Source organism: Oncorhynchus keta, chromosome 14 (genome assembly GCF_023373465.1).
Source record: "Oncorhynchus keta strain PuntledgeMale-10-30-2019 chromosome 14, Oket_V2, whole genome shotgun sequence".
Taxonomy (NCBI): domain Eukaryota; kingdom Metazoa; phylum Chordata; class Actinopteri; order Salmoniformes; family Salmonidae; genus Oncorhynchus; species Oncorhynchus keta.
Window position 1 is genome coordinate 12,430,691 of NC_068434.1, and position 22,255 is coordinate 12,452,945.

General features: G+C 41.1%; 1 protein-coding gene across 3 annotated transcripts in view; it reads right to left on the minus strand.

Moving 5' to 3' along the window:
- The window catches only part of LOC118392863 (glutamate receptor ionotropic, delta-2-like), a 716,766-nt gene that overhangs the window by 61,090 nt on the left and 633,421 nt on the right, over positions 1–22,255 (minus strand). For all 3 annotated transcript variants that reach the window (XR_008063741.1, XR_008063742.1, XM_052461119.1), the window contains exon 13: positions 11,601–11,796. Coding sequence is in view for 1 of the 3 variants with exons in the window: in XM_052461119.1 (XP_052317079.1) it covers positions 11,601–11,796 (196 nt within the window). In the remaining 2 variants the exon portion in view is untranslated. The remainder of the gene's footprint in view (positions 1–11,600; positions 11,797–22,255) is intronic.

Consider the following 22,255-nt stretch of genomic DNA (forward strand, 5'->3'; position numbering starts at 1 on the left):
ATCATATTTCCCACAGTAGCATCCCAACACGTCCACACTCCAAAAAATACTCATATATAGCATCCATATTAGCTGTCTCAATAGACTCGTTACTCCCAGTATTCTGCAGTGGAAACAAAATATTACAGAAAAAAGGGGTGAAGCTCAAACTATCTTAGATTACTGGGATCCATGACTGACGGAGCATCCCTCGGCACCTCCACCACCCTCTAGTGATAGTTAGGTCTCCTGTAGGACACATGGATACACAGGGGATGACTAGGGAGCAGTAGAGAGAGGGAGGAGGAGAGAGAGGAGAGGAGAGAGAGGAGGAGAGAGAGAGGAGGAGAGAGAGAGAGGAGAGGAGAGAGAGGAGAGGAGAGAGAGGAGAGGAGAGAGGAGAGGAGAGAGAGGGAAGAAGATGAAAAGGAATGTGTGAAAGTTCCCGTGTCCCAATACACCATCAATTTACATATCTTCTCCCTCAGCCTCCTCTTATTCACTGCAGGACAATATACCGCCCATCCCCCCAACCCTCCCAACGAACCCCCACAACTAATTGCAATTTTCGTCCCTATACTTTCATAGACTTTCTTATTACATGTTTTATAATTACAAACTCCTGCGGCGAGCGGCTGGATGTGTTAAGTCATAATGACAGATCAGTCCATTTAACAGAACTACGGGGGCCACGACGGAGCAGCTATAGCCCGTTCTCTCACACACACACACACACACCCACACACACACACACACACACACACACACACACACACACACACACACACACACACACACACACACACACACACACACACACACACACACACACACACACACACACACACACACACACACACACACACACACACACTCCCTTTATTAGTCTACTATCTTAGCCCTGTGCCCATATCATCCCTCTTTCTCTCTCTCTCTCTCACATTCTTTCTCTTTCACTTACAGCTCCAGCGCTGTAGGCCAGTTCTTCAGATGCCTAGCAACCATCCCAGTACTAAATCAATCAGCAGACTGAGTTCAGTGCAGGCTAGTCGTGATCTCTCTCTCTCTCGTTCTCTCTCTTGTTCTCTCTCTCTCTCTCTCTCTCTCTCTCTCTCTCTCTCTCTCTCTCTCTCTCTCTCTCTCTCTCTCTCTCTCTCTCTCTCCCCTCCCTCTCTCTCTACCTCTCTCTCTATGTCTCTCTCTCTGTCTCTATCTCCCTCTCTATCTCCCTCTCTCTCTCCCTCTCTCTCAAATTATTACAGAAAAAGCTCAAACTATCTTAGATTACTGGGATCCATGACTGACGGAGCATCCCTCGGCACCTCCACCACCCTCTAGTGATAGTTAGGTCTCCTCTAGGACACGTGGATACACAGGGGATGACTAGGGAGCAGTAGAGAGAGGAGAGGAGAGAGAGGGAAGAAGATGAAAAGGAATGTGTGAAAGTTCCCGTGTCCCGATCCACAATCAATTAACATCACTCCTCCCTCTGCCTCCTCTCTCTCTCCCTCTCCCTCTCTCTTTCTCAAATCAAAATAAAATAAAAAAACAATTTTATTTGTCACATACACACGGTTAGCAGATGTTAATACGAGTGTAGCGAAATGCTTGTGCTTCTAGTTCCGACAGTACAGCAATATCTAACAAGTAATCCAACAAATTCACAACAACTACATTATACACATAAATGTGTATAAATGTGGATGGAATAAGAATATGTACATATGGATGAACGATGGTCGTGCGGCATAGGCAAGACGCAATAGATGGTATGAAATACAGTATATACATATGAGATTAGTAATGTAGGATATGTCAACTTTATTAAAGTGGCATTATTAAAGTGACTAGTGATACCTTTATTAAATCCATTTATTAAAGTGGCCAGTGATTTGGGTCTGTATGTTGACAGCATCCTCTCTACGTTACTGATGGCTGTTTAACAGTGTGATGGCGTTGAGATAGAAGCTGTTTTTCAGTCTCTCGGTCCCAGCTTTGATACACCTGTACTGACCTCGCCTTCTGGATGGTAACGTGGTGAACAGGCAGTGGCTCAGGTGGTTGATGCCTCTGATGATCTTTTCGGGCTTCCTGTGACATCGGGTGTCCTGGAGGGCATGTAGCTTGCCCCTGGTGATGTATTGTGCAGACCTCACTACCCTCTGGAGAGCCTTGCGGTTGAGGGCGGTGCAGTTGCCCGTACCAGGAGGTGATACAGCCCGACAGGATGCTCTCGATTGTGCATCTGTAAAAGGCTTTAAGGTGACAAGCCACATTTCTTCAGCCTCCTGAGGTTGAAGAGGCGCTGTTGCGTCTTCTTCACCACACTGTCTGTGTGGATGGACCATTTCAGTTGTCGTGATGTGTACGCCGAGGAACTTAAAACGTTCCACCTTCTCCACTACTGTCCTGTCGATGAGAATAGGGGGGTGCTCCCTGCTGTTTCCTGAAGTCCACGATCATCTCCTTTGTTTTGTTGATGTTGAGTGAGAGTTTGTTTTCCTGACACCACACTTCAAGTACCGTCACCTCATCCCCGTAGACTGTCTCGTCGTTGTTGGTAATCAAGCCCACTACAGTTATATCATCTGCAAACTTGATGATTGAGTTGGAGGTGTGCATGGCCGCGCAGTCATGGGTGAACAGGGAGTACAGGAGGGGGCTGAGCACGCACCCTTGTGGGGCCCCCGTGTTGAGGATCAGCGAAGTGGAAATGTTGTTTCCTACCGTCACCACCTGGGGGAGGGCCGTCAGGAAGTCCAGGACCCAATTGCACAGGGCGGGTTGAGACCCAGGACCTTAAGCATAATGATGAGCTTGGAGGGTATTATGGTGTTGAATGCTGAGCTGTAGTCAACAAACAGCATTCTTATATAGGTATTCCTCTTGTCCAGATGGGATAGGTCAGTGTGCAGTGTGATGGCGATTGCATCGTCTGTGGACCTGTTGGGGCGGTATGCAAACTGAAGTGAGTCTAGGGTGGCCGGTAAGGTGGAGGTGATATGATCCTTGACTAGCCTCTCAAAGCACTTCATGATGACTGAAGTGAGTGCTACGGGGCGATAATAATTTAGTTCACTTATCTTTGCCTTCCTTTGTACAGGAACAATGGTGGCCATCTTGAAGCGTGTGGGGACAACAGACTGGGATAGGGAGCGATTGAATATGTCTGTAAACACACACCAGCCAGCTGATCTGCGCATGCTCTGAGTATGTGACTAGGGATGCCCTCTGGGCCAGCAGCCCTGCGAAGGTTAACACATTTAAACGTCTTACTCACGTTGGCCATGGAGAAGGAGGGGGGTCCACTGTCCTTGGTAGCAGGCTGCGTCGGTGGCACTGTATTATCCTCAAAGCGGGCAAAGAAGGTGTTTAATAATATATATAATATATGCCATTTAGCAGACGCTTTTATCCAAAGCGACTTACAGTCATGTGTGCATACATTCTACGTATGGGTGGTCCCGGAATCGAACCCACTACCCTGGCGTTACAAGCGCCATTCTCTACCAACTGAGCTACAGAAGGACTTTTGTCTGGAAGCAAGACGTCGGTGTCTGTGACGTTGCTGGTTTTCTTTTTGTCGTCTGTAATTGCCTGTAGACCCTGCCACATACGTCTTGTGTCTGGGCCGCTGAATTGTGAGTCCATTTTGTCCCTATACCAACATTTCGCTTGTTGGATTGCCTTGCGGAGGCAATAACTACACTGTTTATATTCGACCATAATCCCCGACCTCTTTCCATGGTTGAATGCGGTGGTTCACACTTTCAGTTTTGCGTGAATGATGCTGTCTGTCCTGGTTGGGGTAGGTTTTAACAGACACATCTTCAATGCACTTCCTAATTTACTCACTCACCGAGTCAGCGTATAAATCAATGTTATTGTCTGAGGCTTCCCGACACATTTTCCAGTCCACGTGATCAAAACAATCTTGAAGCATGGATTCTGATTGGTCAGACCAGCGTTGAATGGTTCTAGTCATGGGTACATCCTGTTTGAGTTTCTGCCTATACGAAGGTACGAGCAAGATGGAGTCGTGGTCGGATTTGCCGCAGGGAGGGCGGGAAGGGCCCTGTATGCATCCCGGAAGTTAGAGTACCAGTAGTCCAGTGTTTTGCTCGAGCGGGTACTACAGTCAATGTGCTGGTAGAATTTAGGTAGCCTTGTTCTCAAATTAGCTTTGTTAAAATCCCCAGCTTCAATAAATGCAGCCTCAGGATATATGGTTTCCAGTTTAGTCCAGTGAAGTTCTTTCAGGGCCGTCGAGGTATCTGCTTTGGGGGGGATATACAGTACAAGGCTGTGACTATAATCGAAGAGAATTCTCTTGGGAGATAATGTGGGTCGGCATTTGATTGTAAGGAATTCTAGGTCAGGTGAACAAAAGCACTTGAGTTCCTGTATATTGTTATTGTTACACAATGAGTTGTTAATCATGAGGCATACATCCCCGCCCTTCTTCTTACCAGAGAGATGTACGTTTCTTTCGGCGTGACACATTAAGAAACCCTGTGGCTGTACCGACTCTGACAACATATCCCGAGTGAACCATGTTTCAGTGAAACAGAGAATGTTACAATCTCTGATGTCTCTCTGGAAGGCAACTCGTGCACTAATTTCATCCACCTTGCTGTCTAGAGACTGGACATTGGTGAGTAATATGCTCGGAAACGGTGGGTGGTGTGCGGTGGCCTTCTAAGTCTGACCATTAGGCCGCTCCGTCTGCCTCTCCTGCAGCGACAAAGTTGTTTTGGGTCGGCCTCTGGGATTAGATCCAATGTCCAGGGTGGAGGTCCGAACAAAGGATCCGCTTTTGAAATTCGTATTCCTGGTTGGAATGTTGGTAAGTTGACGTCGCTATTATATCTAATAGTTCTTCCCGGCTGTATGTAATAACACTTAAGATTTTCTAACAATGTAAGAAATAATACAAAAATTACTGCATAGTTTCCTAAGGATTTGAAGATGGGCATCTCTGTCGGCTCCATCTTGCCTCTCTAACTCTCGCGCACTCTCTCTCTCCCTTAATCTCTCTCTCTCCCTTTTTCTCTCTCTCTGCCTCTCTCTCTGCCTCTCTCTCCCTTTCTCACTCTCTCTGCCTCTCTCTCCCTTTCTCTCTCTCCCTTAATCTCTCTCTCCCTCTCTCTCTCCCTTAATCTCTCTCTCTGTGCCTCTCTCTCTGCCTCTCTCTCCCTTTCTCTCTCTCCCTTTCTCTCTCTCTCTCCCTCTCTCTCTCTCTCTCTCTCTCTCTCTCTCTCCCTCTCTCTCTCTCTCTCTTTGCCCCTTTTCCATTTCTATCTCTCTCTTCCTCTCTCCATTTCTCTCTCTCCCTCTCTCTCTCTCTTTTACACAGTATCGGCCCATCATGTCTTTGATTTGGCCCTCTCCTTTAATGTCCAGTCTAAATTCTCCCCAGACCCTGCCCTCCCGCTCTCCCATCCTCTCTCAGTACTCTGAGGGACGGGATAACAAAGTCACACTGTTATCTGCATCAAAAGTGGGAAACGATTATTACTGAGGACAATGTGTTTGAAGTTTTGAAATCTAATTACATATCACTGTGAAATGTACAGTAACTAGTTTAGTGATTTAAGACATTAATTCATGGCCTTCAAAAGTGAAGAACACTGTCAAGCATACTCAGTTCGGGTAACTCAACTAATCTTAGTTTTTGAGTCAAGCAACACATTGTTTTGTAAGGTACCAGTACTAATTTCATTGAGTGACGTAGAAGGTTCTGTTTTACATTGTCTGTTGTCCAGTAGCCTCAGATATATTGCAGAGACAGGTTCCCGGTATTCTGTTCACCTGTCAGATATGAGCTGGTGACTGGATATCTGCAGAGACAGTTCACACAATGATACACATCTGTCATCTACCACAGCTGCCCCGCTATTGCCCGTAACCCTGGCAACTGCCAAGCTCGGACCTGTAGCCCTTGACGACTGGCAAATGCACACACGGGAACATTTTACACACACATACATACACTCACCATAGGGCTACAGGTCCCTCAGGCACAGAGGGTGATTTAAGAGAGCCATTGGACAGAGTAAACAGGTGTTGGAGAGGCTGTCAGAGCACCAAGCCACTCCAGAGAGCACACACAGTGGGAGACAGACAGACAGACAGACAGACAGACAGACAGACAGACAGACAGACAGACAGACAGACAGACAGACAGACAGACAGACAGACAGACAGGAGCAGCTCATTGATATGCTCTGTGTAAATAATGTCTCTCCCATTCTCACTGCATCACGCTGTTTAACATATTTCAATATGACAAGAAACTAATGAGGAAACGGGGGGTGGTGAGAGAGTAAATAAGTGGTTGTACAATGTGAACTCTTTTTCTTGCATCTGTTCTTCTCTTTTCTTTAATTAAATTCTTCAACCACCACCACAGCTACCTTTAGTCACACACTCTTTATGTCTTCATCTCCCTCCATCCCTCCCCCATCCATTGCTCTATCGCTATCACTCTATCTATCACTCTATCTGTCTGTCTGTCTGTCTGTCTGTCTGTCTGTCTGTCTGTCTGTCTGTCTGTCTGTCTGTCTGTCTGTCTGTCTGTCTGTCTGTCTGTCTGTCTGCCTGCCTGCCTGCCTGCCTGCCTGCCTGCCTGCCTGCCTGCGCAATACAAGCCCTAATGAAGTTGGCACATTGAGAAAAATGACTGAGATCACTTTGAGCACCGCAGTGTAAAGGACGGCCTCATTTGTAGTCAGCCAAAGACACTTCCCATCTCCCTCTCCTTACCTCCCTCCCCTCTATCTCTTAGCCATTACCATTTCCTCCTGCATCAAGGGAAGAACCAAGTAGCAGAAGGATGATTAACCATAACCTGAGTTATTAGCATAATATTTATAGCTACTCTCATTAGTCCAGACAGAGCAGTATACATATGTGGAAGTGACGGCCATTTTCCTTCTCTGGAGGAGTAAAAGAGAAGTTGTACAGCCTCGGATTCAGGCCGCTTGAGAATGACCAGTGATTGGAACCATACTGTTAGAGTAGTGTTTCAGGGTATACTGGAAAGGCCAATAGTATTTAATAAAACATGTACTGTGCATTCAGAAAGTATTCAGACCCCTTGACTTTTTCCACATTTTGTTACGTTACAGCCTTATTCTAAAATGGATTACATAGTTTTTTCCCCCTCATCAGTCTACACACAATACCCAATAAAGACAAATCAAAAACAGATTTTTTGAATTTTTTGCAAATGTATTTATAAAAATAACTTAAATATCACATTTACATATGTTTTCAGATCCTTTACTCAGTACTTTATTGAAGCACCTTTGGCAGAGATTATAGCCTTGAGTCTTCTTGGGTAGGACACTACAAGCTTGGCACACCTGTATTTGGGGAGTTTCTCCCATTCTTGTCTGTAGATCCTATCAGGCTCTGTCAGGTTGGATGGGGAGCGTTGCTGCACAGCTATTTTCAGGTCTCTCCAGAGATGTTAGATCGGGTTCAAGTCCGGGCTCTGGCTGGGCCACTCAAGGACCTTCAGAGACTTGTCCCGAAGCCACTCCTGCAGTGTCTTGGCTGCGCGCTGAGGGTCGTTGTCCTGTTGGAAGGTGAACCTTTGCCCCAGTCTGAGGCCCTGAGCACTCTGGAGCAGGTATCCAGATCCATCAGATGTAGTGATCACGATATAATAGCCATATCTAGGAAAAGTTCCAAAGGCTGGACCTAATATAGTGTATAAGAGGTCATACTAGACGTTTTATAGCGATTCCTATGTTGTTGATGTAAAGAATATTTGTTGGTCCGTGGTGTGTAATGAGGAGCAAACAGACGCCGCACTTGACACATTTATGAAATTGCTTATCCCAGTAATAAGCATGCACCCATTAAGGAAATTAATGTAAAAACTGTTAAATCCCCGTGGATTGAAAAATGTATGGTTGAGAGGGATGAGGCAAAAGGAATGGCAAATAAGTCTGGCTGCACAACCGATTGGCAAACGTCTTGCAAATTGAGAAATCATGTGACTAAACTGAATAAAAAGAAGAAGAAACAAGGGGATACCTAGTCAGTTGTACTGCTGAATGCCTTCAACTGAAAAGTGTCTTCTGCATTTTAACCCAACCTCTGAATCAGAGAGGTGCGGGGGGGCTGCCATAATTGATATCCACGTCTTCAGCGCCCGGGGTACAACACATGCCACCAGAGGTTTTTTGACAGTCCCCAAGTCCAGAACAGACTGTGGGAGGCAAACAGTACTACATAGAGCCATGACTACATGGAACTCTATTCCACATCAGGTAACTTGCCGGACCCCAGGAAGAGTAGCTACTGCAAATACAAAAATCATCAAGGCTCTCTGTACTTTGCTCTGTTCTTCTTTCCCTCAATACTGACTAGTCTCTCAGTCCCTGCCTCTGACAAAAACATCCCAACAGCATGATACTGACACCACCATGCTTCACTGTAGGGATGGTGCAAGGTTTCCTCCAGACGTCACGCTTGGCATTCAGGCTAAAGCATTCAATCTTGGTTTCATCAGACCCGAGAATCTTGTTTCTCATGGTCTGAGAGTCCTTTAGGTGTCTTTTGTCAAACTCCAAGTGGACTGCCATGTGCCTTTTACTGAGGAGTGGCTTCCATCTGGCCACTCTACCACAAAGGCCTGATTGCTGGAGTGCTGCAGAGATGATTGTCCCTCTGGAAGGTTCTCACATCTCCACAGAGGAACTCTGGGGCTCTGTCAAAATTAACATTCGGTTCTTGGTCACCTCCCTGACCAAGGCCCTTCTCCCCCGATTTCCTAGTTTGGCCGGGCAGCCAGCTCTAGGAAGAGTCTTGGTGGTTCCAAACGTCTTCCATTTAAGAATGATGGAGGCCACTGTGTTCTTGGGGACCTTCAATGTTGCAGAAATGTTTTGGTACCCTTCCTCAGATCTGTGCCGCGACACAATCCTGTCTCGGAGCTCTACGGACAATTCCTTCGACCTCCTGGCTTGGTTTTTGCTCTGACATGTACTGTTAACTGTGGGACCTTATATAGACAGGTGTGTGCCTTTCCAAATCATGTCCAATCAATTTAATTTACCACAGGTGGACTCCAATCAAGTTGTAGAAACATCTTAAAGATGATCAATGGTAACAGGATACACCTGAGCTCAATTTCAAGTGTCATAACAAAGGTTCTGAATACACATGTAAATAAGGTATGTTTTTTATTTTTAATAAATTTGCAAAAAATTCTAAAAACCTGTTTTCACTTTGTCATTATGGGTTATTGTGTGTAGATTGATGAGCAAAACAATTAATGTAATCCATTTTAGAATAAGGCTGTAACGTAACAAAATGTGTAAAACGTTAAGGGGTCGGAATACTTTCTGATGCACTGTATTTAAAAGTGTTAAGTGTGTACAGTTTTTTTTTTTTTACTAATGAAAGGGACTTTTATGTATATCGATGAAATATCAGTGAAAACCTTGCACAGAAGTATGGTTCCCTATGGACTGCAATAACATTGCATAACATTGATTGGCATTCACATCCTACTAGGCAAATGGCTGTGATATCAAGAACAGGTGGATCATATACAAGAGTATTGAATGTTCTGAGCTTATATTGCAAATGGCTACGATATCAAGAACAGATGTGGAATCTAAAAGTCTATTGAACGTTCTGAGTTTAGACTGAAGTGGCAGAGATTGGCATTGCTACCCCTAACGTAACGTCATTCAGGGCTCTGCTATATATTCCCGATAAGATAAACACAGTGGCTCTGACAGATAATACTATTCTGCTACAATGATTGCAATCTGAACAGTGTTGGGGAGAAAATCCATACTGCCTGGGACTGAGAGGTTTATTGACAGTGTGTGGAACACAGAACTGTCAGCACTCGACCGACAGGACATAGGATACGAGAAGGAAAACGAGATCCACAAAACAAACTATAGGGGACCAAAGGAGGGCTGCTGGAGTCACTGGCCCTCCTGACAAAAGATACTGATTTCCAGAGATACCGCTTGAAAACAAACAGAGAAACGGAATTAAACAAAACCTTTAAAAAAGGCACAAAAAAAAATAGAACTATTCTGGGTTAGGAGAGACAAACTGGTCCTGCATGGGATCGAGTCAGGGACACCAATATTCCACTAGAGGGAGATGTTGAGCCTACAGCCTGGTGATAAAGGGAGGGAGGGGGGGAGATAATAAGAGAGACAAATACATGGAGAGTAAGAGTGCAGTGGGAATGACGGCTTGCATTAAGCTTCATAGTTGTTGTACTTGTCTGCTACTCCGGGGGTATCACCCCTGTCATGCAATATTTATCCGAGCACCTGGGAGTGCTGATCATCTCAACAAAACGCTGACTAATTCATGAAACCAAGCTATTCAGCCCTAATAATCTTTATGTCGAGGAGACGAAGGCTTGAAGCCATAATTCACTAATTTACCTTCGCTTTAATTGCTGCTACCAAGCGTGCATCCCAAATGGCAACCTACTCTCTATATAGTATACTGCTTTAAACCAGAGCCCTATGAGTCCTGGTCAAAAGTAGTGCACTAAATAGGGAATAACGTGCAACCCAAATGGCAACCTATGTCGGTTCCAATTTACGAATGAAAATATTTTATACGAAATTAAAAGAACACCAGGGAGGATCTATACAATTATACGTTTATATTGAGAGATAACAAATGACACATTTATGTACCTGTACACATACTAATATATACTCACTCACTGTACTGTACGTACCATTGGATAAAATTATCTGCTAAATGTCATAGACCAGAGCTGCCCAACCCTCTTCCTGGAGATCTACCATCCTGTGGGTTTTCAGTCCAACCCTCTTCCTGGAGATCTACCATCCTGTGGGTTTTCAGTCCAACCCTCTTCCTGGAGATCTACCATCCTGTGGGTTTTCAGTCCAACCCTCTTCCTGGAGATCTACCATCCTGTGGGTTTTCAGTCCAACCCTCTTCCTGGAGATCTACCATCCTGTGGGTTTTCAGTCCAACCCTCTTCCTGGAGATCTACCATCCTGTGGGTTTTCAGTCCAACCCTCTTCCTGGAGATCTACCATCCTGTGGGTTTTCAGTCCAACCCTCTTCCTGGAGATCTACCAATCTGTGGGTTTTCAGTCCAACCCTCTTCCTGGAGATCTACCATCCTGTGGGTTTTCAGTCCAACCCTCTTCCTGGAGATCTACCATCCTGTGGGTTTTCAGTCCAACCCTCTTCCTGGAGATCTACCATCCTGTGGGTTTTCAGTCCAACCCTCTTCCTGGAGATCTACCAATCTGTGGGTTTTCAGTCCAACCCTCTTCCTGGAGATCTACCATCCTGTGAGTTTTCAGTCCAACCTTAATTTAACACAACTGATTCTACTAATTAGCTGCTAAACAAGACCTTAGCTAGCTGAATCATATATGCTAAATTAGGGTTGGACTGAAAACCTACAGGACAGAAGATCTCCAGGAAGAGGGTTGGACTGAAAACCTACAGGACAGTAGATCTCCAGGAAGAGGGTTGGACTGAAAACCTACAGGACAGTAGATCTCCAGGAAGAGGGTTGGACTGAAAACCTACAGGACAGTAGATCTCCAGGAAGAGGGTGTAGGCCATGTAAAGTGGTGTACCTTGCGGATGCCCTCCTTGGACTCGTCCACGTTGTTTTCGGCCCCTCCGGTGCGGTTGATCATGCGCCACATCTGGGAGTACATGGGGTCCCTCTCAAAGGGGTTCATGGCCTTACTGCGCACCTGCTCATACACAGCCGAGTCCAACACCGTCCCGTACGGCAACTCTGTCTGCTTGGAAAGGTCTTGGAGAGACCTATAGAGAGAGACAGAAGGGGGAGGTTATGGGAAATGTAGTTCACCATGTACACATACATACATTAGAACATGGGGTTGACATGGAACTACACTTGAAGTTTAAAAAATCAGACTCCACACCCACACACCTACCGAGGCACCACACACAGAGTCAGTGCCGAGATCATAACTTGAAGCTAATTTAGGGTAAGCCAGTGAACCAACTGTTAAGAAGCTCCCTGAAGTTCCACTAAAAGGGGTATAATGGAGGTATGTCATAAAAGCACTAGTCAGTAGAGTCATACCATCTCCACCTCAAGGGAAATGAATGTATTTTAATTACAATGCTTCAGTCTTCAAACACTCACCATTTACAACTGTAATAAAAAAAACATGACTGGGACTAATGACTGTTTGTTTGTCAAATTGCTTTAACAGAATCCACCAATGTAATTAGGAGAACAACAAGTGTATCACCATCACTACTATTAAACGTCTGTTGTTACCATCACTACTATTAAACGTCTGTTGTTACCATCACTACTATTAAACGTCTGTTGTTACCATCACTACTATTAAACGTCTGTTGTTACCATCACTACTATTAAACATCTGTTGTTACCATCACTACTATTAAACATCTGTTGTTACCATCACTACTATTAAACATCTGTTGTTACCATCACTACTATTAAACTTCTGTTGTTACCATCACTACTATTAAACGTCTGTTGTTACCATCACTACTATTAAACGTCTGTTGTTACCATCACTACTACTATTAAACGTCTGTTGTTACCATCACTACTATTAAACGTCTGTTGTTACCATCACTACTATTAAACGTCTGTTGTTACCATCACTACTATTAAACGTCTGTTGTTACCATCACTACTATTAAACGTCTGTTGTTACCATCACTACTATTAAACGTCTGTTGTTACCATCACTACTATTAAACGTCTGTTGTTACCATCACTACTATTAAACGTCTGTTGTTACCATCACTACTATTAAACGTCTGTTGTTACCATCACTACTATTAAACGTCTGTTGTTACCATCACTACTATTAAACGTCTGTTGTTACCATCACTACTATTAAACGTCTGTTGTTACCATCACTACTATTAAACGTCTGTTGTTACCATCACTACTATTAAACGTCTGTTGTTACCGTCGCTACTACTAAACGTCTGTTGTTACCATCACTACTATTAAACGTCTGTTGTTACCATCACTACTATTAAACGTCTGTTGTTACCATCACTACTATGACTCTTCCGTTGTTACCATCACTACTATTAAACGTCTGTTGTTACCATCACTACTATTAAACGTCTGTTGTTACCATCACTACTATTAAACGTCTGTTGTTACCATCACTACTATGACTCTTCCGTTGTTACCATCACTACTATTAAACTTCTGTTGTTACCATCACTACTATTAAACGTCTGTTGTTACCATCACTACTATTAAACGTCTGTTGTTACCATCACTACTATTAAACGTCTGTTGTTACCATCACTACTATTAAACGTCTGTTGTTACCATCACTACTATTAAACATCTGTTGTTACCATCACTACTATGACTCTTCTGTTGTTACCATCACTACTATTAAACATCTGTTGTTACCATCACTACTATTAAACATCTGTTGTTACCATCACTACTATTAAACGTCTGTTGTTACCATCACTACTATTAAACGTCTGTTGTTACCATCACTACTATTAAACGTCTGTTGTTACCATCACTACTATTAAACGTCTGTTGTTACCATCACTACTATTAAACATCTGTTGTTACCATCACTACTATTAAACGTCTGTTGTTACCATCACTACTATTAAACATCTGTTGTTACCATCACTACTATTAAACGTCTGTTGTTACCATCACTACTATTAAACATCTGTTGTTACCATCACTACTATTAAACGTCTGTTGTTACCATCACTACTATTAAACGTCTGTTGTTACCATCACTACTATTAAACATCTGTTGTTACCATCACTACTATTAAACGTCTGTTGTTACCATCACTACTATTAAACGTCTGTTGTTACCATCACTACTATTAAACATCTGTTGTTACCATCACTACTATTAAACGTCTGTTGTTACCATCACTACTATTAAACGTCTGTTGTTACCATCACTACTATTAAACGTCTGTTGTTACCATCACTACTATTAAACATCTGTTGTTACCATCACTACTATTAAACGTCTGTTGTTACCATCACTACTATTAAACGTCTGTTGTTACCATCACTACTATTAAACGTCTGTTGTTACCATCACTACTATTAAACATCTGTTGTTACCATCACTACTATTAAACGTCTGTTGTTACCATCACTACTATTAAACGTCTGTTGTTACCATCACTACTATTAAACATCTGTTGTTACCATCACTACTATTAAACGTCTGTTGTTACCATCACTACTATTAAACGTCTGTTGTTACCATCACTACTATTAAACGTCTGTTGTTACCATCACTACTATTAAACATCTGTTGTTACCATCACTACTATTAAACGTCTGTTGTTACCATCACTACTATTAAACGTCTGTTGTTACCATCACTACTATTAAACGTCTGTTGTTACCATCACTACTATTAAACGTCTGTTGTTACCATCACTACTATTAAACATCTGTTGTTACCATCACTACTATTAAACGTCTGTTGTTACCATCACTACTATTAAACATCTGTTGTTACCATCACTACTATTAAACATCTGTTGTTACCATCACTACTATTAAACGTCTGTTGTTACCATCACTACTATTAAACGTCTGTTGTTACCATCACTACTATTAAACATCTGTTGTTACCATCACTACTATTAAACGTCTGTTGTTACCATCACTACTATTAAACGTCTGTTGTTACCATCACTACTATTAAACATCTGTTGTTACCATCACTACTATTAAACGTCTGTTGTTACCATCACTACTATTAAACGTCTGTTGTTACCATCACTACTATTAAACGTCTGTTGTTACCATCACTACTATTAAATGTCTGTTGTTACCATCACTACTATTAAACGTCTGTTGTTACCATCACTACTATTAAACTGTTGTTACCATCACTACTATTAAACGTCTGTTGTTACCATCACTACTATTAAACGTCTGTTGTTACCATCACTACTATTAAACGTCTGTTGTTACCATCACTACTATTAAACGTCTGTTGTTACCATCACTACTATTAAACGTCTGTTGTTACCATCACTACTATTAAACGTCTGTTGTTACCATCACTACTATTAAACGTCTGTTGTTACCATCACTACTATTAAACGTCTGTTGTTACCATCACTACTATTAAACGTCTGTTGTTACCATCACTACTATTAAACGTCTGTTGTTACCATCACTACTATTAAACGTCTGTTGTTACCATCACTACTATTAAACGTCTGTTGTTACCATCACTACTATTAAACGTCTGTTGTTACCATCACTACTATTAAACATCTGTTGTTACCGTCGCTACTACTAAACGTCTGTTGTTACCATCACTACTATTAAACGTCTGTTGTTACCATCACTACTATTAAACGTCTGTTGTTACCATCACTACTATGACTCTTCCGTTGTTACCATCACTACTATTAAACGTCTGTTGTTACCATCACTACTATTAAACGTCTGTTGTTACCATCACTACTATTAAACGTCTGTTGTTACCATCACTACTATGACTCTTCCGTTGTTACCATCACTACTATTAAACGTCTGTTGTTACCATCACTACTATTAAACGTCTGTTGTTACCATCACTACTATTAAACGTCTGTTGTTACCATCACTACTATTAAACGTCTGTTGTTACCATCACTACTATTAAACGTCTGTTGTTACCATCACTACTATTAAACGTCTGTTGTTACCATCACTACTATTAAACGTCTGTTGTTACCATCACTACTATTAAACATCTGTTGTTACCATCACTACTATGACTCTTCCGTTGTTACCATCACTACTATGACACTTCTGTTGTTACCATCACTACTATTAAACGTCTGTTGTTACCATCACTACTACTAAACGTCTGTTGTTACCATCACTACTATTAAACATCTGTTGTTACCATCACTACTATGACTCTTCCGTTGTTACCATCACTACTATGACTCTTCTGTTGTTACCATCACTACTATTACACTTCTGTTGTTACCATCACTACTATGACTCTTCTGTTGTTACCATCACTACTATTAAACGTCTGTTGTTACCATCACTACTATTAAACATCTGTTGTTACCATCACTACTATGACACTTCTGTTGTTACCATCACTACTATTAAACGTCTGTTGTTACCATCACTACTACTAAACGTCTGTTGTTACCATCACTACTATTAAACATCTGTTGTTACCATCACTACTATGACTCTTCTGTTGTTACCATCACTACTATTAAACGTCTGTTGTTACCATCACTACTATTAAACGTCTGTTGTTACCATCACTACTATTAAACGTCTGTTGTTACCATCACTACTATTAAACGTCTGTTGTTACCATCACTACTATTAAACATCTGTTGTTACCATCACTACTATGACTCTTCCGTTGTTACCATCACTACTATGACACTTCTGTTGTTACCATCACTACTATTAAACGTCTGTTGTTACTATCACTACTATGACTATTCTGTTGTTACCATCACTACTATGACACTTCTGTTGTTACCATTGCTACTATAAAACGTCTGTTGTTACCATCACTACTATAAAACGTCTGTTGTTACCATCACTACTATGACTCTTCTGTTGTTACCATCACTACTATGACTCTTCTGTTGTTACCATCACTACTATAAAATGTCTGTTGTTACCATCACTACTATAAAGCTTATGTTGTTACCATCACTACTATGACACTTCTGTTGTTACCATCACTACTATTTAACGTCTGTTGTTACCATCACTACTATAAAGCTTATGTTGTTACCATCACTACTATGACACTTCTGTTGTTACCATCACTACTATGACACTTCTGTTGTTACCATCACTACTAAGACTCTTATGTTGTTTCCATCACTACTATGACACTTCTGTTGTTACCATCACTACTAAGATTCTTCTGTTGTTACCATCACTACTAAAACTCTTCTGTTGTTACATCACTACTAAAACTCTTATGTTGGTACCATCACTACTAAAACTCTTCTGTTGTTACATCACTACTAAGATTCTTCTGTTGTTACATCACTACTAAAACTCTTATGTTGTTACATCACTACTAAGACTCTTCTGTTGTTACATCACTACTAAGACTCTTCTGTTGTTACATCACTACTATAACACTTCTGTTGTTACATCACTACTAAGATTCTTCTGTTGTTACATCACTACTATAACACTTCTGTTGTTACATCACTACTAAAATTCTTCTGTTGTTACATCACTACTAAGACTCTTCTGTTGTTACATCACTACTAAGACTCTTATGTTGTTACCATCACTACTAAAACTCTTATGTTGTTACCATCACTACTAAAATTATTCTGTTGTTACATCACTACTAAGACTCTTCTGTTGTTACCGTCACTACTAAGACTCTTCTGTTGTTACATCACTACTAAGATTCTTCTGTTGTTACATCACTACTAAGATTCTTCTGTTGTTACATCACTACTAAGATTCTTCTGTTGTTACCATCACTACTAAAACTCTTCTGTTGTTACATCACCACTATAACACTATAACACTTCTGTTGCTACATCACTACTAAGATTCTTCTGTTGTTACATCACCACTAAGATTCTTCTGTTGTTACATCACTACTAAGATTCTTCTGTTGTTACCATCACTACTAAGACTCTTCTGTTGTTACATCACTACTAAGATTCTTCTGTTGTTACCGCACTACTAAGACTCTTCTGTTGTTACATCACTACTAAGAATCTTCTGTTGTTACATCACTACTAAGACTCTTCTGTTGTTACATCACTACTAAGATTCTTCTGTTGTTACATCACTACTAAGATTCTTCTGTTGTTACATCACTACTAAGATTCTTCTGTTGTTACCATCACTACTAAGACTCTTCTGTTGTTACATCACTACTAAGATTCTTCTGTTGTTACCGCACTACTAAGACTCTTCTGTTGTTACATCACTACTAAGACTCTTCTGTTGTTACATCACTACTAAGACTCTTCTGTTGTTACATCACTACTAAGACTCTTCTGTTGTTACATCACTACTAAGATTCTTCTGTTGTTACATCACTACTAAGATTCTTCTGTTGTTACCATCACTACTAAAATTCTTCTGTTGTTACCATCACTACTAAGACTCTTCTGTTGTTACATCACTACTAAGATTCTTCTGTTGTTACATCACTACTAAAACTCTTATGTTGTTACCATCACTACTAAGACTCTTCTGTTGTTACATCACTACTAAAACTCTTCTGTTGTTACATCACTACTAAAACTCTTCTGTTGTTACCATCACTAATAAAACTCTTCTGTTGTTACATCACTATTAAGACTCTTCTGTTGTTACATCACTACTAAGACTCTTCTGTTGTTACATCACTACTAAGATGCTTCTGTTGTTACCATCACTACTAAAACTCTTCTGTTGTTACATCACTACTAAAACTCTTCTGTTGTTACATCACTACTAAGATTCTTCTGTTGTTACATCACTACTAAAACTCTTCTGTTGTTACCATCACTACTAAGACTCTTCTGTTGTTACATCACTACTAAGATTCTTCTGTTGTTACATCACTACTAAGACTCTTCTGTTGTTACATCACTACTAAGACTCTTCTGTTGTTACCATCACTACTAAGATTCTTCTGTTGTTACATCACTACTATAACTCTTCTGTTGTTACATAGCTACTAAGACTCTTCTGTTGTTACCATCACTACTAAAACTATTCTGTTGTTACATCACTACTAAAACTCTTCTGTTGTTACCATCACTACTAAGACTATTCTGTTGTTACATCACTACTAAAACTCTTCTGTTGTTACATCACTACTAAGACTCTTCTGTTGTTACATCACTACTAAGATTATTCTGTTGTTACATCACTACTAAAACTCTTCTGTTGTTACCATCACTACGAAGACTCTTCTGTTGTTACATCACTACTAAGATTCTTCTGTTGTTACATCACAACTAAAACTCTTCTGTTGTTACCATCACTACTAAGACTCTTCTGTTGTTACATCACTACTAAGATTATTCTGTTGTTACATCACTACTAAAACTCTTCTGTTGTTACATCACTACTAAGACTCTTCTGTTGTTACATCACTACTAAGACTCTTCTGTTGTTACATCACTACTATAACTCTTCTGTTGTTACATCACTACTATAACTCTTCTGTTGTTACATCACTACTAAGACTCTTCTGTTGTTACATCACTACTATAACTCTTCTGTTGTTACATCACTACTAAGACTCTTCTGTTGTTACATCACTACTAAAACTCTTATGTTGTTACCATCACTACTAAAACTCTTCTGTTGTTACATCACTACTAAAACTCTTCAGTTGTTACATCACTACTAAAACTCTTATGTTGTTACATCACTACTAAAACTCTTCTGTTGTTACATCACTACTAAGACTCTTCTGTTGTTACCATCACTACTAAGACTCTTCTGTTGTTACCATCACTACTAAAACTCTTCTGTTGTTACATCACTACTAAGATTCTTCTGTTGTTACATCACTACTATAACTCTTCTGTTGTTACCATCACTACTAAGACTCTTCTGTTGTTACATCACTACTAAGACTCTTCTGTTGTTACATCACTACTAAGACTCTTCTGTTGTTACATCACTACTAAAACTCTTATGCTGTTACCATCACTACTAAGACTCTTCTGTTGTTACATCACTACTAAGACTCTTCTGTTGTAACATCACTACTATAACACTTCTGTTGCTACCATCCCTAAAACGTCTGTTGTTACCATCACTACTATGACTATTCTGTCATTATTCAGGCTGTCAAGAATTTTACACTGCAAAAAGTGAAATCTAAGCACACCTAAATATCTTCATTGAGTGATAATTCACTTTAAATGTGGGTTTTTGTTTCGTCTTACCAAGATAAATTATTTAACATCATTGGCAGATGTGCTTATTTTAACCCCCAAAAAGGCTTAATACAAGTTATTTATATTTTTGGGAGATATTTTACCTTAAGAGGATTACTATTGAATACTGTTACATAAGCATACTCCCCCCCTTTCACTCCCTCAATCCATCCCCCCACTCTCTCCAGCTACTCTCAAACCCGTTTGAAGGTTTTAATGATCTTTGCCGCCAAATGTTGAAGGGGAGATTCTCCTTAGGTAATGTGTAGCTACTTGGAGATAGGTTGAGGGTGATGGTGGGGTGGGTGCGGGAGTGGCAGACCACGGTCCCAAATGGCCCCCTGCTTGTTATGTCGTGCACTACAATTGACCATAGGGCTCTAGTTAAGTAGTGCGTTAGATAGGGAATAGGGTGCAGTTTGGGACAAAGCTTATCAGTCTGGCGTCTAAACCTGAACATCTATTAAGGCATCCCTCTTCAGCTCCTCTGTCATCTTGGCCTGTGTTTTTGTTTGTCCCACTACCAATTACCTTTAGCCAAGCTGTTCATTGAACAAGCAAATGGACTTAACATCACTTGATTATTGCCTTTGTGACTGTCTTTAGAGATCATTTGTACAGGAAGCTAACACATTTTCTAGGGAGGGAACTAGATTCAGCCACTGGACGATTTTTGTCTGAGAAAATGGTCAGGCGGATAATTATTCTTATTATTTTTACACTGCAAGACCACAACTAAGCCCAAAATGAGATTGGATTTGAAAATAACAATACTTTTATACCTTGATTACATTGAGACACAATGACATACACAATGACATACAGTGAGCTCCAAAAGTATTTTTTGATGTTTTGGCTCTGGGTTTGAAATTATACAATAAATATGAGGTTAAAGTGCAGAATGTCAACTTTAATTTGAGAGCATTTTCATCCATATCGTGAACCGTTTAGATATTATAGCACTTTTTGTACATAGTCCCCCTATATTGGGACAATTGAACTTATGTGTATTAAAGTAGTGGAAAGTGTTTGGTCTCATATTTATTGCACACAATGGGGCGGCAAGTAGCCTGGCGAGTAGGAGCATTGGGCCAGTAGCTAAAAGGTTGCTGGATTGAATCCCCAAGCTGACAAAGTTAAAACCTGTCATTCTGCCCCTGAGCAAGGCAGTTAACCCACTGTTCCCCGTGCACAGATGACGTGGATGTCGCCTAAGGCAGCTCCCGCACCTCCAAGATTCAGAGGGGTTGGGTCCAATGTGGAAGACACATTTCAGTTGAATGCGTTCAGTTGTACAACTAACTAGGTATCTCCCTTTCCCATGACTACATCAAGATTGTGACTCTACAAACTTGTTGGATGCATTTGCCGTTTGTTATGGTTGTTTCAGATTATTTTGTGCCCAATAGAAATGAATGGTAAATAATATATTTTGTCATTTTGTAGTGACTTTTATTGTAAATAAGAATAGAATTAGTTTCTTAACACTTCTTCATTAATGTGAATGCTACCATGATTACAGATAATCATGAATAAATTGTGATTAATCATGAGTGAGAAAGTTACAGACACACACATATCATACCGTCAAAAAATACTAACCACCCCTGTTATTGTAATGGTGAGAGGTTAAAATGTCTTGGGGGTATGATATTTTTGTGTCTGTAACTTTCTCACTCATCATTATTCATGATTCATTCAGGACTATCTGTACTCATGGTAGCAGTGTCTGACAATCCAACAAACAGGCAAAGCGTCAATACAGGACAAGATGGAATCCTACTACACTGGCTCTGATGCTTGTCGGCTGAGGCAGGGCTTGCAAATTATCACGAATTGTATAGGGAAACCCAGCCGCAAACTGCCCAGGGACGCAAGCCTACTAGACAAGCTAAATGCCTTCTATGCTCGAGGCAAGCAATACTGAACCATGCATGACAGTAGCAGTTGTTCAGGACGACTGTGTGATCATGCTCTCTATAGCCGATTTGAGTAAGACCTTTAAACAGGTTAACATTCAGACGGATTACCAGGACACGTACTGAGAGCAATGCGCTGACCAGCTGGCAAGTGTCTTCACTGACATTTTCAACCTCTGCCTGACCCCGCCTGTAATAGGTACATGTTTCAAGCAGACCACCATAGTCCCTGTACCCAAGAATACCAAGGTAACCTGTCTAAATGACTATCGCCCCGTAACACTCACGCCTGTAGACATGACATGCTTTGAAAGGCTGGTCATGGCTCACATCAACACCATTACCCAGACACCCTGGACCCACTCCAATTCGTATATATCTCGCAATCTCTATTGCACTCCAGACTGCCCTTTTACACATGGATAAGAAGA